Below are 16,966 nucleotides of genomic sequence, written 5' to 3' on the forward strand. Positions count from 1 at the left end.
TTTGGTTGCCTGGGATATTAATATATATACGGCATACGTCTTTGGTTTTTATCATTGGATATACCAACAACAATATACAGTCGGAGAAATGAAAGAATACCCATGAACGAACATATAAAACACGCTGTATTTTCCTGTCACCGTGTCACAAAGAAAATTGCCCAGTGCAAGTACATGTACTAATAATTATTGTTACATGTATTTGCATTGGACAATTTTTTTTGTGACACGGTGACAGGAAAATAAAGCGTGTTTTATATGTTCGTTCATGGGTATTCTTTCATTTTTCCGACTGTACATATTGATAGATAAATCAGTTAACAGTCAGGTAACCGTTCCAACATCGGTTTCCAAATTACCGTCATGGGACGATAACTGGGCGATACAATTACGAACATGCGCACAACAAACGGTACAAGTAGTTTCGTGACGGTTTCTGGACCGTCCAAAAGTTCATATTGGAACAAACTTATAATTAATAATGTTATATAGCGAGGTTCAAAATTATGGAATAAATTCAATTTTTAGAGAATGGGCCACTTTGGACGAAAATACCGAGACAGGGTGGTTTTTATTTTGAAATTATGGTTTTTTTGGCATATACACTAATATACAGGGTAGCGAAAAAGTATGAAAACACGGTAAATTCTCTGAAACCAATGAATATATATTTATGAAATTCTAGGATCATGAAAGAGATGACTTTCTGCATTTTCTAGAGAACATTTCAAATTTATGTGACATCGGCGTTTAGCGTATCTCCGCTATCTTGACTTTTTTTTAATGGTAACTTAGCTCGATTGGAGAAAGACGTGTTTAAAACGGCTCCGGTATTTAATTCGTAAATTTCGGATAATATCGAGTTCTTTTAACAACAAAGTGCTTTTGAGGCGAAATAGTGGCTGTGCGAATCAAGTGTATTTAGGAAATTGTGAATAAAATTGAATTTTTAGAGATAATATACGGATAACCTAAACAATAATCCTGTTCTATTTGCTCCGATCGGAGGAAGAGGCAAGTAGAGTGGGGTGCGCGGGGACCATTAAAATAAGGATAATTATTAGTGTTTATTTACAAAACAGTACAGTGGCGTGTAAGTGAGAGTTATATACCTTCAAAACACTGCCCTGAAAAAGGTAATAGATTTATTATATTTTATTTATTATCATATTTAACGATATGGCCACGTGTAAAGAACTGACTCAGATGGATGGTGAAGAATCTCATGATAGTAAGAGAAAGAGGGATGAAAAAAAAGACGACCAAGATGAAAACCCTTTTACAAAAAGCAGAAAATTATTTAGGTCTCCAGCTAAGAAAGATGGTGATAATACAGAACTGAAAGAAATGATGATCGCTCTTATGAACGAAGTTAAGGGAATACGAAAAGACCAGCAGAGCTTGCAAGAGGAAATTCGCAATCTAAAAAAGAAAATTGTGAGTTGAAGGGAAAGGTAAATTTCCTAGAAAGCAGGATTGAAAAGATGGATAAACAATTTCGAAAACAAAACATTGTAATTAAAGGACATGATTTCAAACAAAATGAGGAAATTGAAGATGCCACCAACTTCATAGCAAATCAATTGAATGTGAACGTAAAAATAAAAGATGTGCAGAAAATAAGAACCTCTCAAGGGAAACTGCCAGTGACGATAGTAAAAATGGATACAATGAAGGATAAAGAACTTATTATGAAGAACAAGAGTAAATTAAGAGGAACGCGGTACTTCATTGAAAGTGATCTAACACAAACCGAAGCCAGACTACAGAAAGAGTTAAGAGATATGGCGAGAGAAGAAAAAGGAAAAGGTAATGAAACGAAAGTCGGCTATCAGAAAATATGTATAAACGATGAATGGTGGAAATGGAACCATAGTACCGAAAAATTAGAGAAAATGAAAAAAAACTAAGTCTAAAGGAACACAGTGGACAGATAAATTCGGAAACGAATAAGGCACGAAATATGATTATGATAGGACAATGGAATGTTAGAGGGACTTTTGAAGTAGGGGCACTAAAAAAATTATCAGATACATTGGAGAAATATGAGATTGATATTGCAGCTATACAAGAAACTAAACAAATAGAAAATTTCTGCATAGATGTGGGAAGCTATGTATTCTTCAACAGTGGAGACAATGAACGTATATTTGGAGTTAGTTTCCTTATAAAGAAAAAATTTGCCAGTCTGGTGATAGATTTTGAGGCAGTCACAAGCAGATTATGCAAAATAAGAATGAGGGGAAAATACAGAAAAATATCCCTGTATAAAACGCTCTGAAGGATTACTTTGAGGATGTCGGATACTGACAAAATTTGTCCCTATTCCCCTGTCTTAAAGCTGTCCTTTGAAACGCTCACTCCGGAAATACGTCGCATTGTCTAAGAGAATTCTTCTTTTAATATTTGGAAAGCCTTCTCTTGTTCTTCTTTCCAATTCCATTTAACACCTTTCTTCAGTAATTTTATCAATTCCTTCTGGCTCAAATCAGGAATTAGTTTTTTAAATAGTTGATCGTACCAAGAAAACCTCTCAATGTTTTCAAATTCGTTGGCCTTGGGTATTCATCTATGAGTTTTACCCGGTCCTCGGCTAAACTAACTGTTTTTGTTTCCAATTTAAAACCCAAATATGTCACTTCTTTTTGAAAAAATTGACATTTTTCAATATTCAATTTTAATCCGGCCTTGTCCAACTCTTCTAAGATAATTTTTATGTGTTTCAAATGATTCGATATATCTGGTGAAAAAATTAGTAAGCCGTCGATGTAGTGTGCTATAAAATCTTCATACCTGTTTAATATTGTATGGAGAGCTCTTACCAGTGCTGCACAAGCACTTTGTAACCCAAAAGGCACTACTTTAAATCGGTACACAATACCATCGATTGAAAAAGCGGTGTAGTTTCTACATTTTTCTGCTAAAGGTATCAACCAAAAACTATGTTTTAAGTCAATTTTAGAAAAAATATGTGATCCTGTAATTCTCCCAAAAATAGCATCGATGTTGAGAGATGATTCATATTGAGATACCGTGTGTTGATTTATTTCCGGGCATCCAAACATAGCCTCAATTCTCCACTGCTTTTTTTTACAATCACGATTGGGTTGATATACGGCGAGTCACATCTCTCTATGATTTGATCTTCTAACATTTTATTGATTTCTCCTTTCACCTCCTGTCGGTACTTATATGGGATGGGGTAAGTTTTCGATCGAAAATTTCCTAAGTCTTTAACCTCAAATGAATGTTCATACTTTTTGGCTACTCTGTTTTCTTCATTTATTAAATTTTCACACTCCCTCAATATTTCACGCAGTTCCTTCTCCTTTTCCTCTCCACATATCAATTTTATTTCTTTTTCCTCCGATTCTTTACACATATTTATTGTGTATTCTGCCTCCTCCATTTCGCATACTTCTTCTTCAAATACCACTCAATTATATCTCTTTCGCCGTCCTTTTTTATGCTGATCTCTTCTTCTGGGCTCATCTCTTCTTTTGAGGAATCCCAAGCTTCATTTTCTTTTGCCAATCTTTTTTCTTCTTTTTCTTCTTCTGGGCTCATCTCCTCTTTCGAGGAATCCCAGGCTTCATTTTCTTTAATTATCTTCTGCTGCTTTCTCCTCTTTCTTTTCTGTCCTTGCTTCATTGCCAAATTTATTTCCACCGTTTGTTTTTTGTTCCTTGTCCATTTCCAGAATGTCCTGTTCTTCTTCTTTTTCCTCTGTGATTTTCATCGTGTTATTTTTGAAATCTATCACCACATGTTTTTCTGACCATTCATCCACTCCTACGATCATATCATGCATCATGTTCGGCATTATAACACATTATAGTGCATAAAATTTCTTCCCTAATCGTACCCTTATTCGTATTCCTTCATTTATAGTTGCCATAGTCCGTTTATTTGCGCCCACTAAATTTACCCTGGAAATTTTGTAAATTAAATTCGTTAAATCAACCTCTTCTATTAATTTCCTGTTAATCAATGTAATTTCCGAACCAGTATCAATCATAATTTTAATCGGTTTCTCATTGATAAAACCATCTACAAATTTTAAATTTACTCCACTTCTTTTACCATTATTTCCTGCTAATTTAATAAATTCCTTCGGGTGACAAAAAATTCGTGTTTGTTTTTTTGTGTCTAGTGAGCGCCTTCGTGAAAAGACGCTTGCTGTTCTTCTTCGCTTCTTGTTCCGTCGCTTTGTCTCTCATCCTCATATTCACCTATCTGCGTATTGTTTACCGCTCTTCTATTTTCTCTTGGTCTGTCGGACCCGTATCGGTTTCCACGGTTTTCCTGTCCATTCCTTCTAAAATCATTTCTGTCTTCTTGATATGTGCGGGTGTTATTTCTATTCTGGTTTTCTCGATATCTGTCTTCGTTCTATTGCCGATTTCTTTGTTCGTAGTTTCCTCTTCCGTTGTCTCTATTTTCGTTTTCCTTCCTCGGAATAAATTCTCTTCTTGTATAATCTCTCCTAAAGTTTTGTCTTCTATCTCTATAGTCTTGATTTTCGCGTTGTCTATAATTTTCTTGCGATCTTCTTATTTCTCTTTCTCTCATTTTTGTTTCTCGTATTTGTAAGAATTGACATAAACTGTCGATATCTTTGTAGTTTTGTAAAGTTATGTGATCTTCTAAGATATCTTCAAAATGTCTGGCTATCAGGTCTACTAGCTGTTCAGACGAATAATTGTAATGTAGGTGTTCTGCATTGTTGTATAATTGTAGTGCGTATGTTTTTTCTGAAATACCCATTCTATCATGTTACCTCCCATTTTGCAACTCCTTGTTTATTAATATCTGTTGTATTTTTACCCAGAAATAACTCAGGAACTTTTGTTCGAGTTTATGCCAATTGTCCAATTCTTCTTGTTTACTATCAAACCATAAACTCGCCTCATCTTTAAGATGGTTCCTTATCGTTTCTTTGGCTGTTTCGAAGTTACCAATGTATCGTACTTTCTTTTTTAAATTATTTATGAAAATTACTGGGTGTAATTTTTTTACGTCCCCGCCAAATCTTATTTTCACGTCCTCTGTGCTATGTATAACCATTTCTCTTCTTTCTCCGAAATTTTGTTGAGTATTGATGTCCACAATTTTTCTTTCGTTTTCTTTGATCTTTCTTTCCACTTCTTTTATGTCTGCTTGAATAGCGTTTTCCAACTTGTTTTCCAAATTTTCTATTTCCTTTTTCTATTTCCTTTTTCTGGCAATTTGTTATCTCCTTCATTTTGATTTTGATTTCTTTAATCTCTATCTCCTGTTTCTCGCTCTTTTCTACAATCTCTTCGATTTTTTTAACCATTTCCTTCTTGATAATCTCTATATTTCTGTTGTTTTCTTCTATTGCTTGTTTTGTTTCTTCCTGATTTTATCCATTTTCTTTGATGTTTCTTCCTGATTTTTATCCATTGTCCTTTTTGCTTCATCCATTTTTTGTGATTGTATTTGCATCGGTTTTAATAATTTTTCTAAACCTGACAACTCCTTTTTTCCTGTTTCCATGATTGTTATGTCTAAAATGTCTTCTTGATCTGAATGTTCTCCTTGTTTCAAACGTTCTTCTTTTTCTGAATGTTCTCCTTGTTTTTTGTTTTCTTTGCTTTTGCTTCTGGTAATCGATATGTAGTTAAAATTTATCCCCGCCTGATACGAAATTCGAAAATACCTTGTATGCTGTAGACGAAAATTTTTCTCTCCCCAAATATCATCAATTTATCACACAATTTTTTTTAAATTTATCAAAATTCAAATCAATCAAAAATAAATCTGTAAAAATTGTACCTAGATAAAAATAACTCAAACAAAGTATTTCATAAATTTTAAATATATCAACTTTTTCCGACGGGCAAATAAATTTTTCATCACCTGTTTTTCCGTTTCCTATCCTTTCAAATTAACAACTAGAGATACTTCCACGTCCCACGTTGGTTCGCCATGTTGTTATGATCTGCTTTCTCTGACTTTTATATGAATTAGTAATTATTTAACTAATTATTCAATTGTCGCAAATCATACATAAAAATATTAAGAAAAATCTCAGGGTGCCTTTTTGTCATAAAAAAAAAGAACTAAATTATCTTAGGTTATACTTATCTTTTCTCGTGGCTTCAGTATCTCTTAGTTGATCCTTATCGGGATAAAATAGGAAAAGGAAATAAATAGAAATACCATAAATAAGCACATACAAATACCTTTATTATCAAAAGCAATGCTCTGAAAATTTATCAATTAAATCCTGTAGGCATAACTGTCCAAATGAAACTTTTACCATATAAATTAATGTAACTCAAACAAATATTTATCGCTTTGTTCTTGATACCGTTAATAAAACAAGCTAAATAAACAACTTTAGGTATTCGCAAAACTACTTATACTTCCTATTAAATTTTTGAAATGTTGGAATCTTAATTCATATGCTTTTACGCAAAAAGAAATTAACTTCTGATCATAAAGAAAATCTATCACATAAGTTATTGACTGACCTTTTTGATTCACACACTGTGATGATCTTGACCTAAACCCTCTTGACCCAAACAGCTCCTCCTTGTTGATTATGTTAGGCTACCAATCAAAGCCCTCTCTGTTCTCAGCATCAATCCAGCAGCGTACCAGCAAGTATCTCTCCAAAACACGAGCCAAGCCTCTTTTGACCAGTACTCGTTCAATAAACTCCAAAACTCTCTCCTCTCTTTCCCACAATAATAATCTCCTAAGACCCAAGTGTCTTTTTTACTTGGTGTCACAAATAATTTTAATAACTGTAGTTCTTGTAACTTACTCTCTTGGACTTTACAGAATCAAATAGGTATTTCTTCTCAATTTGATTTGTCTCTCGTTCCACTTTTCAGCTATTCTTCACTATCAAACAACCACTAGTACTTGCTTCTGAACTACTCACGAAAACTTTTGACTGCTCTTATCGGATGCCGGTCTGAACATTCAAACTTCTCTCTCCCCATTCCAAATTGCCACTTCCTCTTTTTTCATTCGAAAAAACTTATGCATTCTTTCAACAAATACTTCTACTCATCATAATTACTTTTCGGGAATTCTACAAATATTCTTGGGCTTAAACAAAAGGACTTAAATTTCCAAATTTCTCTACCTTATTTTTCTAAAAACTAATAATTACAATTACCTGTAGATTTTGCCTTTCCCGTAACAAAACAATCTTTTTAAAATTATAATCCCAAATAAATTGTCTTTTCACTTCACTTTATTCACAAATGTCTTTAATTCTTCAGGGAAAAACTCATTAAGGATAAACCCACTGCGTAAAAGCTACCTTCTAATAAATAGTTACAAATCAATATACAGGGTGTATCAAATTTATGTGCCCGCGTTATATAAAAAAAACTAAACTTTTTATTCTCTCTTTGATTGATAAAATGATACACAATAATATATTATAAAAAATAAATTAAATACATTCTGCTTTTGCTATCAACTATTGTAATTTAAAAAATATTTATCAGAAATTCTTCTGATAAGGTGTTGTTTAGTTTTATTTTTGATGTTGCTTTATTGTATAATTGTTTGACTGCGGTGATGATCGTGCTACTTAAGGAAGCTCGTTAAAGAGACTGTCACAGCTTTCTCACAGGAATCGTGTCATATGCTTTTGTGAGATTCACAAATAAAAGATGTATTGCCTGGCTTCTTGCAACTTTCTTTTCATTAAGTTGTGTTAGGGTAAATATGTGGTCTACGCAAGATCTTCCAGCTCTAATACCTGCTTGCTGTTCAATTTCATGAGGTTCGTATTCTTGCTCAATCATGTTTTTTAAGTTTTTATCAAACAGCCTGCTAAAGGCACTAGTGACCGAGATACACCTGTAGTTTCCGCAAATATATTTTAAACCTTTTTTTTTTTATTGGAGTAATCCATGCTTCTTTCCAACTCTTCGGGATTTCTTTCCCATTTAAGTATCTTGTGAATGTTTTGTTATTTACCAATCTATAAATGAATATCGTAGTCAGGCGCGGATCCAAGGAGGGGAGGTGAATGGAGTCAATTGCCCCCTCCTTGAGACCTCGCCTGGTGTCTACTAGCACTTTTTTTAAGAAAGAGATTACGATTGAACATAAATACTGAGTAAATTCCGGTTCCATGACCGTCTGTTCGCCTGTCCGTCTGGTCGCTGTTAATAACTCCTCTGTTATTAATACAGATAGAATAATAAATGGGGTGTCGAACGAAACCTTATAACCCATGGATATTAATAAAGATGAGAAATTTGACCGCGGACTTTCGCGTTTATTATTATAACCAAAAGTTTAGTAAAAGAGTTCAAATATCGGCTTCCGCTTCTACTTTCGATCACTTTGGGTGAAAACCTAAGACTTACGAAGTCCAATTACTTGTTTTAATGAAGATAGTGAGAAATGAATGAAGAATTGTTTTTTTTTTTTTATTAATTTAATCCTTTTATGTCAATATTTTATTGAGTATTGTGGCGATATCGTATCGAAATCAATATCAATACGATATTTTTATAAGAAAGTTTTGCCTATATCGATACACGATACGATAATTATTCATTGGCATAACCAACATAATACTCAATAGGTTCTTAAAGAGTATCGATATTGTATCGTATCGTGAAGCTCTAGCGTACGCCAGTGACGAGAAAATTTTTATTTCATTGCCCCCACCTTGCAAGGTTGCTGGATCCGCCGTTGATCGTAGTTGGTTATTTCGTATTTGAAAGGATTTGTAAAAATAAAATTTTGTAAAAACTATTCGTGAGATATTTATCCCTCTATTACTTTTTAACCAGGATATATTTAAATACTCTATAATACTCTTACGTTCTTTCTATCTAAGAAGTTTAAGTTACAGAATAAAATGACCGGATATACTCAAAAAAATTTATTGTCTGAAAGAAGTCTCACACTTTCATCCCTTCGCAAACAAGTGGAGTCGAAATATGAAAACCATAAAGATAAAAGATGTAGTGGGTGTAATATTATATTCTACTAAACCTACGCGCTGTCTGATTTTGATTGAATAAAACTGACAATGACAAAGTAGACGAAGTTGTTTTCAATCCTAATAGTAAATTATTAATATTGAAAATATTAAAAATATTACTAAAAGATTTTTAAATTGAAAACTTATTGGTACACTTTCCTGGTGACACCTCCAAGACTTCTACAATTTGCAAGTCAAATGGATGCTGCAGTGAAGACGAGAGGGAAGGAATTCTACACTATGCAATTCACAAGTCGCAATTCAAGGGACTGGACTGCACTCCGTATTCTAATTGAAAAGTAAGATTGTTTTGCCTTCGCATTGCAACTGAATAAAAATGGTATATATTTTTATTTTAAAACTGACAATGTTTATGACTTAAAACAGAAATTTTATTTAAAAAAGAAATTTTGTTGTAACATGTATTTATTTTTGGTGTATTTATCATTATTGAATAACATTAGCTTGGAAAAGTAAGAGAAAAACAGTTAAGAGCAAGAAAAATGGCAAAGTATGTAAACAATCCTCGAAATGTATGCTAAAAATACTCAAAATGTTCAACAGAGAATCCAAATTTACAGCTATACCTTCGAGCAAACACGACAAGTGACGAAGTAAACAGACGCAAAGCCATAGAGAGCTCACCATGGTCTTCCAAAATATCTAAGAAATAAAAACCTAAAACTTTCAGTAAATCTTAACATTTACAAGACCTTAATAAAACCAGTGAAATTAGAACAAGAAATAAGTGATTCACAGATGGGTTTTAGAAAGGGTCTAGGAACTAGAGAAGCATTATTTGGAGTCAATGTTCTGACACAACGATGTCTGATATGAATCAGGACATATATGCTTGCTTCATAGATTTTAAAAAAGCTTTTGACAGAGTTCAACATGAAAAGCTTTTAAGTATTCTTAAGACCAAAAACAACGAGAACCTTGGGCATAATCAGATTTGGAACCAAGGTGGGGTAAGTATATCTGATACATACACTGACCACATGGTAACAAAATACACATTTAATAGGAACTTCGGAATAGAAATCAATAACCGAAGGGAGTGGAACAGCATCAGTAGCAAAATCAGGGGAACGATCTGGTATACGGACGGATCAAAAACCGATGAAGGCACTGGAGCCGTTATTTTTAGTGAAACAGAGAATGTAGGACTCAGTTTCTCACTAGGAACATACACAACTGTGTTTCAAGAGGAAATGTACGCAATTCTGCAGTGTGTCACAATGAACAACTTGAGGACCTATGAAAATAGACGGATCAATATACTCACAGACAGCCAAGTATCACTGAAGGCACTAATGAGCCCGAAAGTTACATCAAGGCTGGTATGGGAATGCCGGCAAGAACTGGAAGAACTGGCCGAAAGAAATAGTGTAACTCTATTCTGGGTGCCAGGACACACCGGGATAGACGGTAATGAGAAAGCAGATGAGCTGGCAAGGAACGGTTCATCAACTTCATATTTGGGCCCAGAACCTGCTCTAGGAGTACCTAAAACAATAATTAGGGGACAAGTCAGGGAATGGGTCAAAAACAAACACAAAGAATACTGGGGGAACGTACCTGGTCAGCGACACGGGAGGCCTTAATAAGGGAACCCTCAAAACGGAGAGCTGAGGAACTAATAAAATTACATAGGAGTCAGCTCCGCATAATTACAGGTCTTCTCACGGGTCACTGTGCCCTGAAAGGACACCTGAATAGAACTGGGCTGTACGAAGGGAACCTTAACTGCAGACTGTGCAATAGGGGAACTGAAACAGCATATCATGTACTGTACGAGTGTGAGGCTTTGAATCACAGGAGGCAGGCTATTTATGGACAACCAAAATTAAGTCCAGCAGAATATGCCACCCAACCCATGCTAGGGATGTACAATTTGGTACATGGAACCAAGCTTGTGGATTGGGTGACATAAAAGGTAGGATGGTTGGCACAATAAGCCCATGAGACTGCAGTGCCATCGAAGACATATGTCAGACGACCTCAAAAAAAAAAAAAAAAAAAAAAAAAAAAAAAGACCAAAAACATAGATAGTAGAGATCTACAAATTATATCGAATCTGTATCAAAATCAAAAAGCAAGAGTAAGAGTCGAAGGAGAACTAACAGAGGAAGTAAGTATACTTAGAGGGGTTTGACAAGGGTGCATACTTTCACCACTTTATTCAACGTCTACAGTGAAGTGATATTGCAAGAAGCTTTATCAGATATAGTGGAAGGTATTTTGGTCAACGGAAATAGCATTAATAATATTAGATATGCGGACGATACGGTTATATTTGCAAGTAACATGGAAGATCTACAGTACATAATACAACATGTATACAATGCATGTGAAAGGTACGGACTGCAAATGAATCTCAAGAAAACGAAATCGATGATATTCTCAAAAAAACCACAAAATGTATATAACCTGATCATCAATAATACAACGATCGAAAGAGTAACAACATAAAAATATTTAGAAACGTGGCTAACCGAAGATGGAGATCAAACAAAAGAAATCAGATCTAGAATAGAAATGGCAAGAAACACGTTCATAAAATTGAAGAACTTACTTTGCAACCTTAACCTTAATCTAGAGATCCGCACAAGAATGCTACGTTGTTAGGTTTTTTCTACTTTACTATACGGCATGGAAGCGTGGACAATAAAACAGTCTGAAATCAAAAAATTAAACTCCTTTGAGATGTGGTGCTACAGGAGAATCCACGGAATATCGTGGACTGAAAAGTAACTAATATAGAGGTGTTACAAAAAAATGAAGAAAGAATGTGAAGTCATAAAAACTGTTAAAATTAGAAAGATTCAATATCTGGGTCATATAATGAGGGGCGAGAAGTACGTATTACTTAGGTTAATTATGCAAGGGAAAATACAAGGGAAGAGAAACCCAGGACGACTCAAAATATCCTGGCTAAGAAATTTGAGAGAGTGGTTCGGTTGCAGCTCATTAGAATTATTCAGAAGTGCGGCCAATAAAATTAAAATAGCGATGATGATTTCCAACCTCCGATAGGGGAAGGAACCTGAAGAAGAAGAATAAAACTAGTTTAATGTATGGGGCTGAAACATTGATTTTAACACAAAACGACGAGAGACGACTTGGTATCTTTGAAAGGAAAATACTCAAAAAATTTTTGTGGTAGAAAATTAAAATGATCTATGAGAGATTACTATTTCTATTTCTGATTTGGCGTGGTCTATTGTGAAATTTATTAAGTTGTAGAGACTAAGATGGGTTGGACATATTACTAGGATGTTAGATAATGAGTGCACCAAAGTATTGACATTCTCAAACACAGAGGGCAGGTAAAGTAAAGGACGACATCGTAGAAGATGTATTTATGATGTGGAAAACGACCTTGAGATTCCAAGGGTCAGAAGATGGAGGTAAGTTACTAAGAATCGACGGGAGTGGTGACTTCTTTGAGAGCAGGAGAGCAGAGAAATTCACAACGGATTATCGAGTCAATTATAATGATCAATAGACAGATCAGCAACTTTTTTTGTAAAAACTTACAGTTATTTGAGTTTATTTATGAAAAACCGCTAAAACACGAAAAATTAAAATCTTTGATCTGTAATAACTCAGAAGGTATTGATTTATTCTAATAACTTTATGTAACCAATTTGTTTAAAATTTGTCCCTCTATCGATTTCTCGGGTTATTCGTTAAATCTCTTCGTTAAATCGAAGGTAATCGTTCATTTTTACTTTTACTTTCATTTCACTATACAAAAAAAATTGCAGTTTAATAATCGAAATGCGCGTATTTTGAGAGATCATAAATTAATAAATTATAAGTACTATTAAAGTAATTAATTTTATTCATTTTAAGTACAATTCTCTCTTAAGGAATTAAATCCGGGAAGATGGGGAGGATTTCTTGCGAAGTGGTTGTAGCTCAATAATCTAAATGCGCGTATTTTAAGAGTTTATTCTTAAAATTTATACGCTATAAGAATTATATCCGCAATACGATATATTTTAATTTTTCTCAACATTTTTGCCTTGAGTTGAATCAACTAAAGGGTTATTTGGGGGGTTAAGGGGATGAGCTCAAAATCGAAACTATATCACTTCGAAAGCTCATAAATAATTTATAATTCTGCCGCAAATATAGATTTAATATCTTTTTTTAAGTAGTGGGGGGCTGAATCCCCCATTAAAATCTTAAATTCCTGCCCAGTGTAACGAGCTAATTATTTTTAATTTGCGGAATGTGAAAGCTCATAAATAGTTCATAAATTCTCGCTATTTGTTTTTTAATTTCTGCAAGTGGGGGGCCAGCTCAACAGGGGTCGACGATCGGCAACATCTGGATCTGGAATGCATAAGTATCACGAGAACAAGAAGGATCACTAAAAATGGCGGATGTGCGACATTCGCCCTTTTATTACATGATTTTAAATGTGACCATATATTTTTAATGTATAATATACAGGGTGTTTGGTAAAGAATGGGCCATAGCTTAACCTTAGATTCCTGAGGTTAAAAGAGGTCGATTTAAGCTAACTTACCTTAGTACAAAAGTTGATAATAACCGAAATATAGGGTGTCAAAATTAAAATTTTATTTTATTTATTTTTGAATATTTCCTGACAGGCATGGGACAACAACACGAAATTTCGTAAGTGGTGCTGGTACGGTACACCCTAGTAAATTATGTTAAACAAACGTTTCTGGCTACTACCAGAGGCGTACGACGGGGGAACGTGAATGGTTGACCCTTCCCAAATTCTACGCCACTGGCGGAATTTCTATTTTAGTTCAATTTTTTGATTCTCCAATAATTTCTATGTAAATAACACACTATTTGTAATGATAAAGCCATTAGTTTTCGAGATATTTGAAGCTAAAAACGAAGGAGCATAATACATTAATCAAAATAAGTGTGCCTTTTCATTTTGAATTTCAAATATCTCGAAAACGAATGACTTTATCGTTACGAATGAAGAGTATATTATTTGCATAGAAAGCATTGGAGAATCTAAAAATTATGCTAAAATAGCAGTTTCATCAGTGGCGTAGAATTTGGGAAGGGTCAACCATTTACTTTCCCCTGTCGTACGCCTCTGGTATTAACCACAAACGATTATTTAACATAATTTAATAGGGTGTACAGTACCATAAGGCCAGTGTCTGCCAAGTACCATAAGGATATGTCAAATAGTTTTATAGGACCGGGCACATATAGTTCTTAAAGTTTTAAATAAATAATAAATTATTAAAAAAAAGGAATACTTTAAAATAATTTGACATATCCGTGTGATACTTGGCAGAAAGTGGAGGCACTGTACACCCTACTAAATTATGTTAAATAATCGTTTCTGGCTACTGCCAGAGGCGTACGACAGGGGAAAGTGACTGATTGACCCTTGCCAAATTCTACACCACTGATGAAACTCCTATTTTAGCATAATTTTCAGATTCTCCAATACTTTCTATGCAAATAATATTCTCTTCATTCGTAAAGATAAAGACATTAGTTTTCGAGATATTTGAAGTTAAAAATGAAAAGGCACACTTATTTTGATTAATGTATTATGCTCCTTCGTTTTTAGTTTCAAATATCTCGAAAACTAATGTCTTTATCGTTACGAATTAAGAGTATGTTATTTACATAGAAAGTATTGGAGAATAAAAAAATTGCACTAAAATAGAAATTCCGCCAGTGGCGTAGATTTTGGGATGGGTCAACCATTCACGTTCCCCCGTCGTACGCCTCTGGTAGTATCCAGAAACGTTTGTTTAACATAATTTAGTAGGATGTACAGTACCAGCACCACTTACCAAATTTGGTGTTGTTGTCCTATATGCCTGTCAGGAAATATTCAAAAATAAATCAAATAAAATTTTAACTTTGACACCCTGTATTTCGGTTATTATCAACTTTTGTACTAAGGCAAGTTAACTTAAATCGACCTCTTTTAACCTCAGGAATCTAAGCTTAAGCTATGGCCCATTCTTTACCAAACACCCTGTATGTGACCATGAACTGAGTTTAAAAGTGGCTTTCAAGTGAAATATTATTTGGAGTATTAAAATCATTCCACGCGAATCCCGACAAAAATAATTCTACAAGTATGGCACCCGTCAGCCATTTTTATTGAATACGTCATTAATACTAGCAACAGAGATGTCTTTGTTGAGTTACCCTAAATATTTAATAACTTTTACGGATCAGCAAAACTGTAGGCCGCGGCCGTAGACTTTAGATACGGGACAATATATAATATTTAATAAAAAAAATGTATTTTAAAAACAACAAGAAATTGAACTTCGTAAGTTCTAGGTTTTCACTCAATGTGACCGGAACTAGAACCGAAAGTCCATATTTGAACTCTTCGTGCCAGTTTAGTGATATAAAAACCGGAATATATAGTTGTTTTCGTCTTGCTAAGGTGGGTCGAATAATATATCGCGTGTAGTATTTCGGTAATGCTAAACCGGTACTTCCGGTTGGAACTTCCGAACCGAAGTCAAATTTCTCACCTTTAATATCATCTTTCGGTTTTAAACTCTAATTAGAAACCTCATTTTTTATTATAATATTATGCTCTAATAATGGAGGAGTTGTGCTTATGGACAGACTAACGGACAGACAGACATATATAATTCAAGGTTTTTGCTAGTGTTTTTATGTTTTAAAATGACGTGTTGTAAGTTAAAACGTCAAATAAAACAAAGATAGATATTGGTTTACAGTTTATGATTAATTCATTACCAAATATTTAATAAAAAATTTTGTTTGGTGTTTTTATATAGTCTCGATAAAATAATTTAATTATTACCTTATTATTACTAGTTTTAATTATTAATTATATTACTTGTTGATATTATGCAGTTATAGGACTTTACAGATGGTGTTGAGAGACGGTTGTTGCATATTTTTAATTTGTAACAGATCTAAAGAATCTTACTTACCACCCAAAGAACTGGTAATAGCTGATTGACTGGGATAACACAGAGTGGATAAAATCACCAGCACTAACATGTCAGTCATTTTTTTGCCACAAAAATGCATTCAGAGTTATTGTCCATTATACAAATTTGTATGTGAACGACCTCGTGGCTCCGGGATCGCGAAAAAGAGCGTTACTAACCCCCTTTATAGTCCGAGTTGTACTGATGATTGATACAGGAATCCGGAGATTCTGCACCTTTGATTGTGCGCTCTTATTCAATTTATTTAAAACTCGGTTAAATAACGTAAGTTAGTAAGGAAAATGTTAAAGGAAAGTTTATGCCATAATTACAGGGGAATAGTCCTACTAAACGTTGCATATAAAATACTTGCAGTACATATAAAAGACAAGATAACACAAAAGATAGATAATGACATAGGAGAATATCAATGTGGATTCAGAAGAGGACGCAGCACGGTGGATCAAATTTTCCTGCTGCGTGAGATACAAGCGGAAAGCTACGAATACGGGAAATCTACAATGGCCCTATTCATCGACTTTAAACAAGCTTTTGATAGAGTTAAGCGAAAAGAAATATACACAGCACTATGTGTTTTCCCCATAATCATCACTACGATGATGATTATTACAATTACAATCTGGTCATACTTGACCAATGAGCAATTTTAATCTAACCTAAATTATTACTGTTCCTTAAAATTAAGAGCTTACCCCATAGCGTCTCTTATCTAACCTAACAAGATAGTGCACTATTATAGCATACACACTAACGCGCACAAGCACTATGCTCTGCTTTTCACTATCACCTATCACTTAAACTAGTTCATAAGGCTTTGTCCTCTTCATTCTTCTAACTTGCCCAGTGGTATCGAGGAGCTGGATTGCCTCAATATTCTCGTGCATATGAAGTCGTTGCTCGTGACTTCCTGTCATCTTCTTGATGATTCTATCCACAGTTTCCATTCCTAGGTCCTTATGGAGATCACTGTTTGTAACATACCAAGGAGCATCTACAATATTTC

At 34.2% G+C, this 16,966-nt stretch overlaps 1 protein-coding gene across 1 annotated transcript in view; it reads right to left on the bottom strand.

Moving 5' to 3' along the window:
- The window catches only part of LOC126893421 (neurotrimin-like), a 792,502-nt gene extending 776,388 nt beyond the window's left edge, over positions 1-16,114 (bottom strand). Inside the window, exon 1 of the mRNA XM_050663588.1 lies at positions 15,943-16,114. Coding sequence (XP_050519545.1) covers positions 15,943-16,042 — 100 coding nt within the window. The 5' untranslated portion in view covers positions 16,043-16,114. The remainder of the gene's footprint in view (positions 1-15,942) is intronic.
- Between the last annotated feature and the right edge of the window lie 852 nt (positions 16,115-16,966).

The sequence above is a fragment of the Diabrotica virgifera genome, chromosome 10, assembly GCF_917563875.1.
Source record: "Diabrotica virgifera virgifera chromosome 10, PGI_DIABVI_V3a".
In the NCBI taxonomy this organism is placed as follows: Eukaryota; Metazoa; Arthropoda; class Insecta; order Coleoptera; family Chrysomelidae; genus Diabrotica; species Diabrotica virgifera.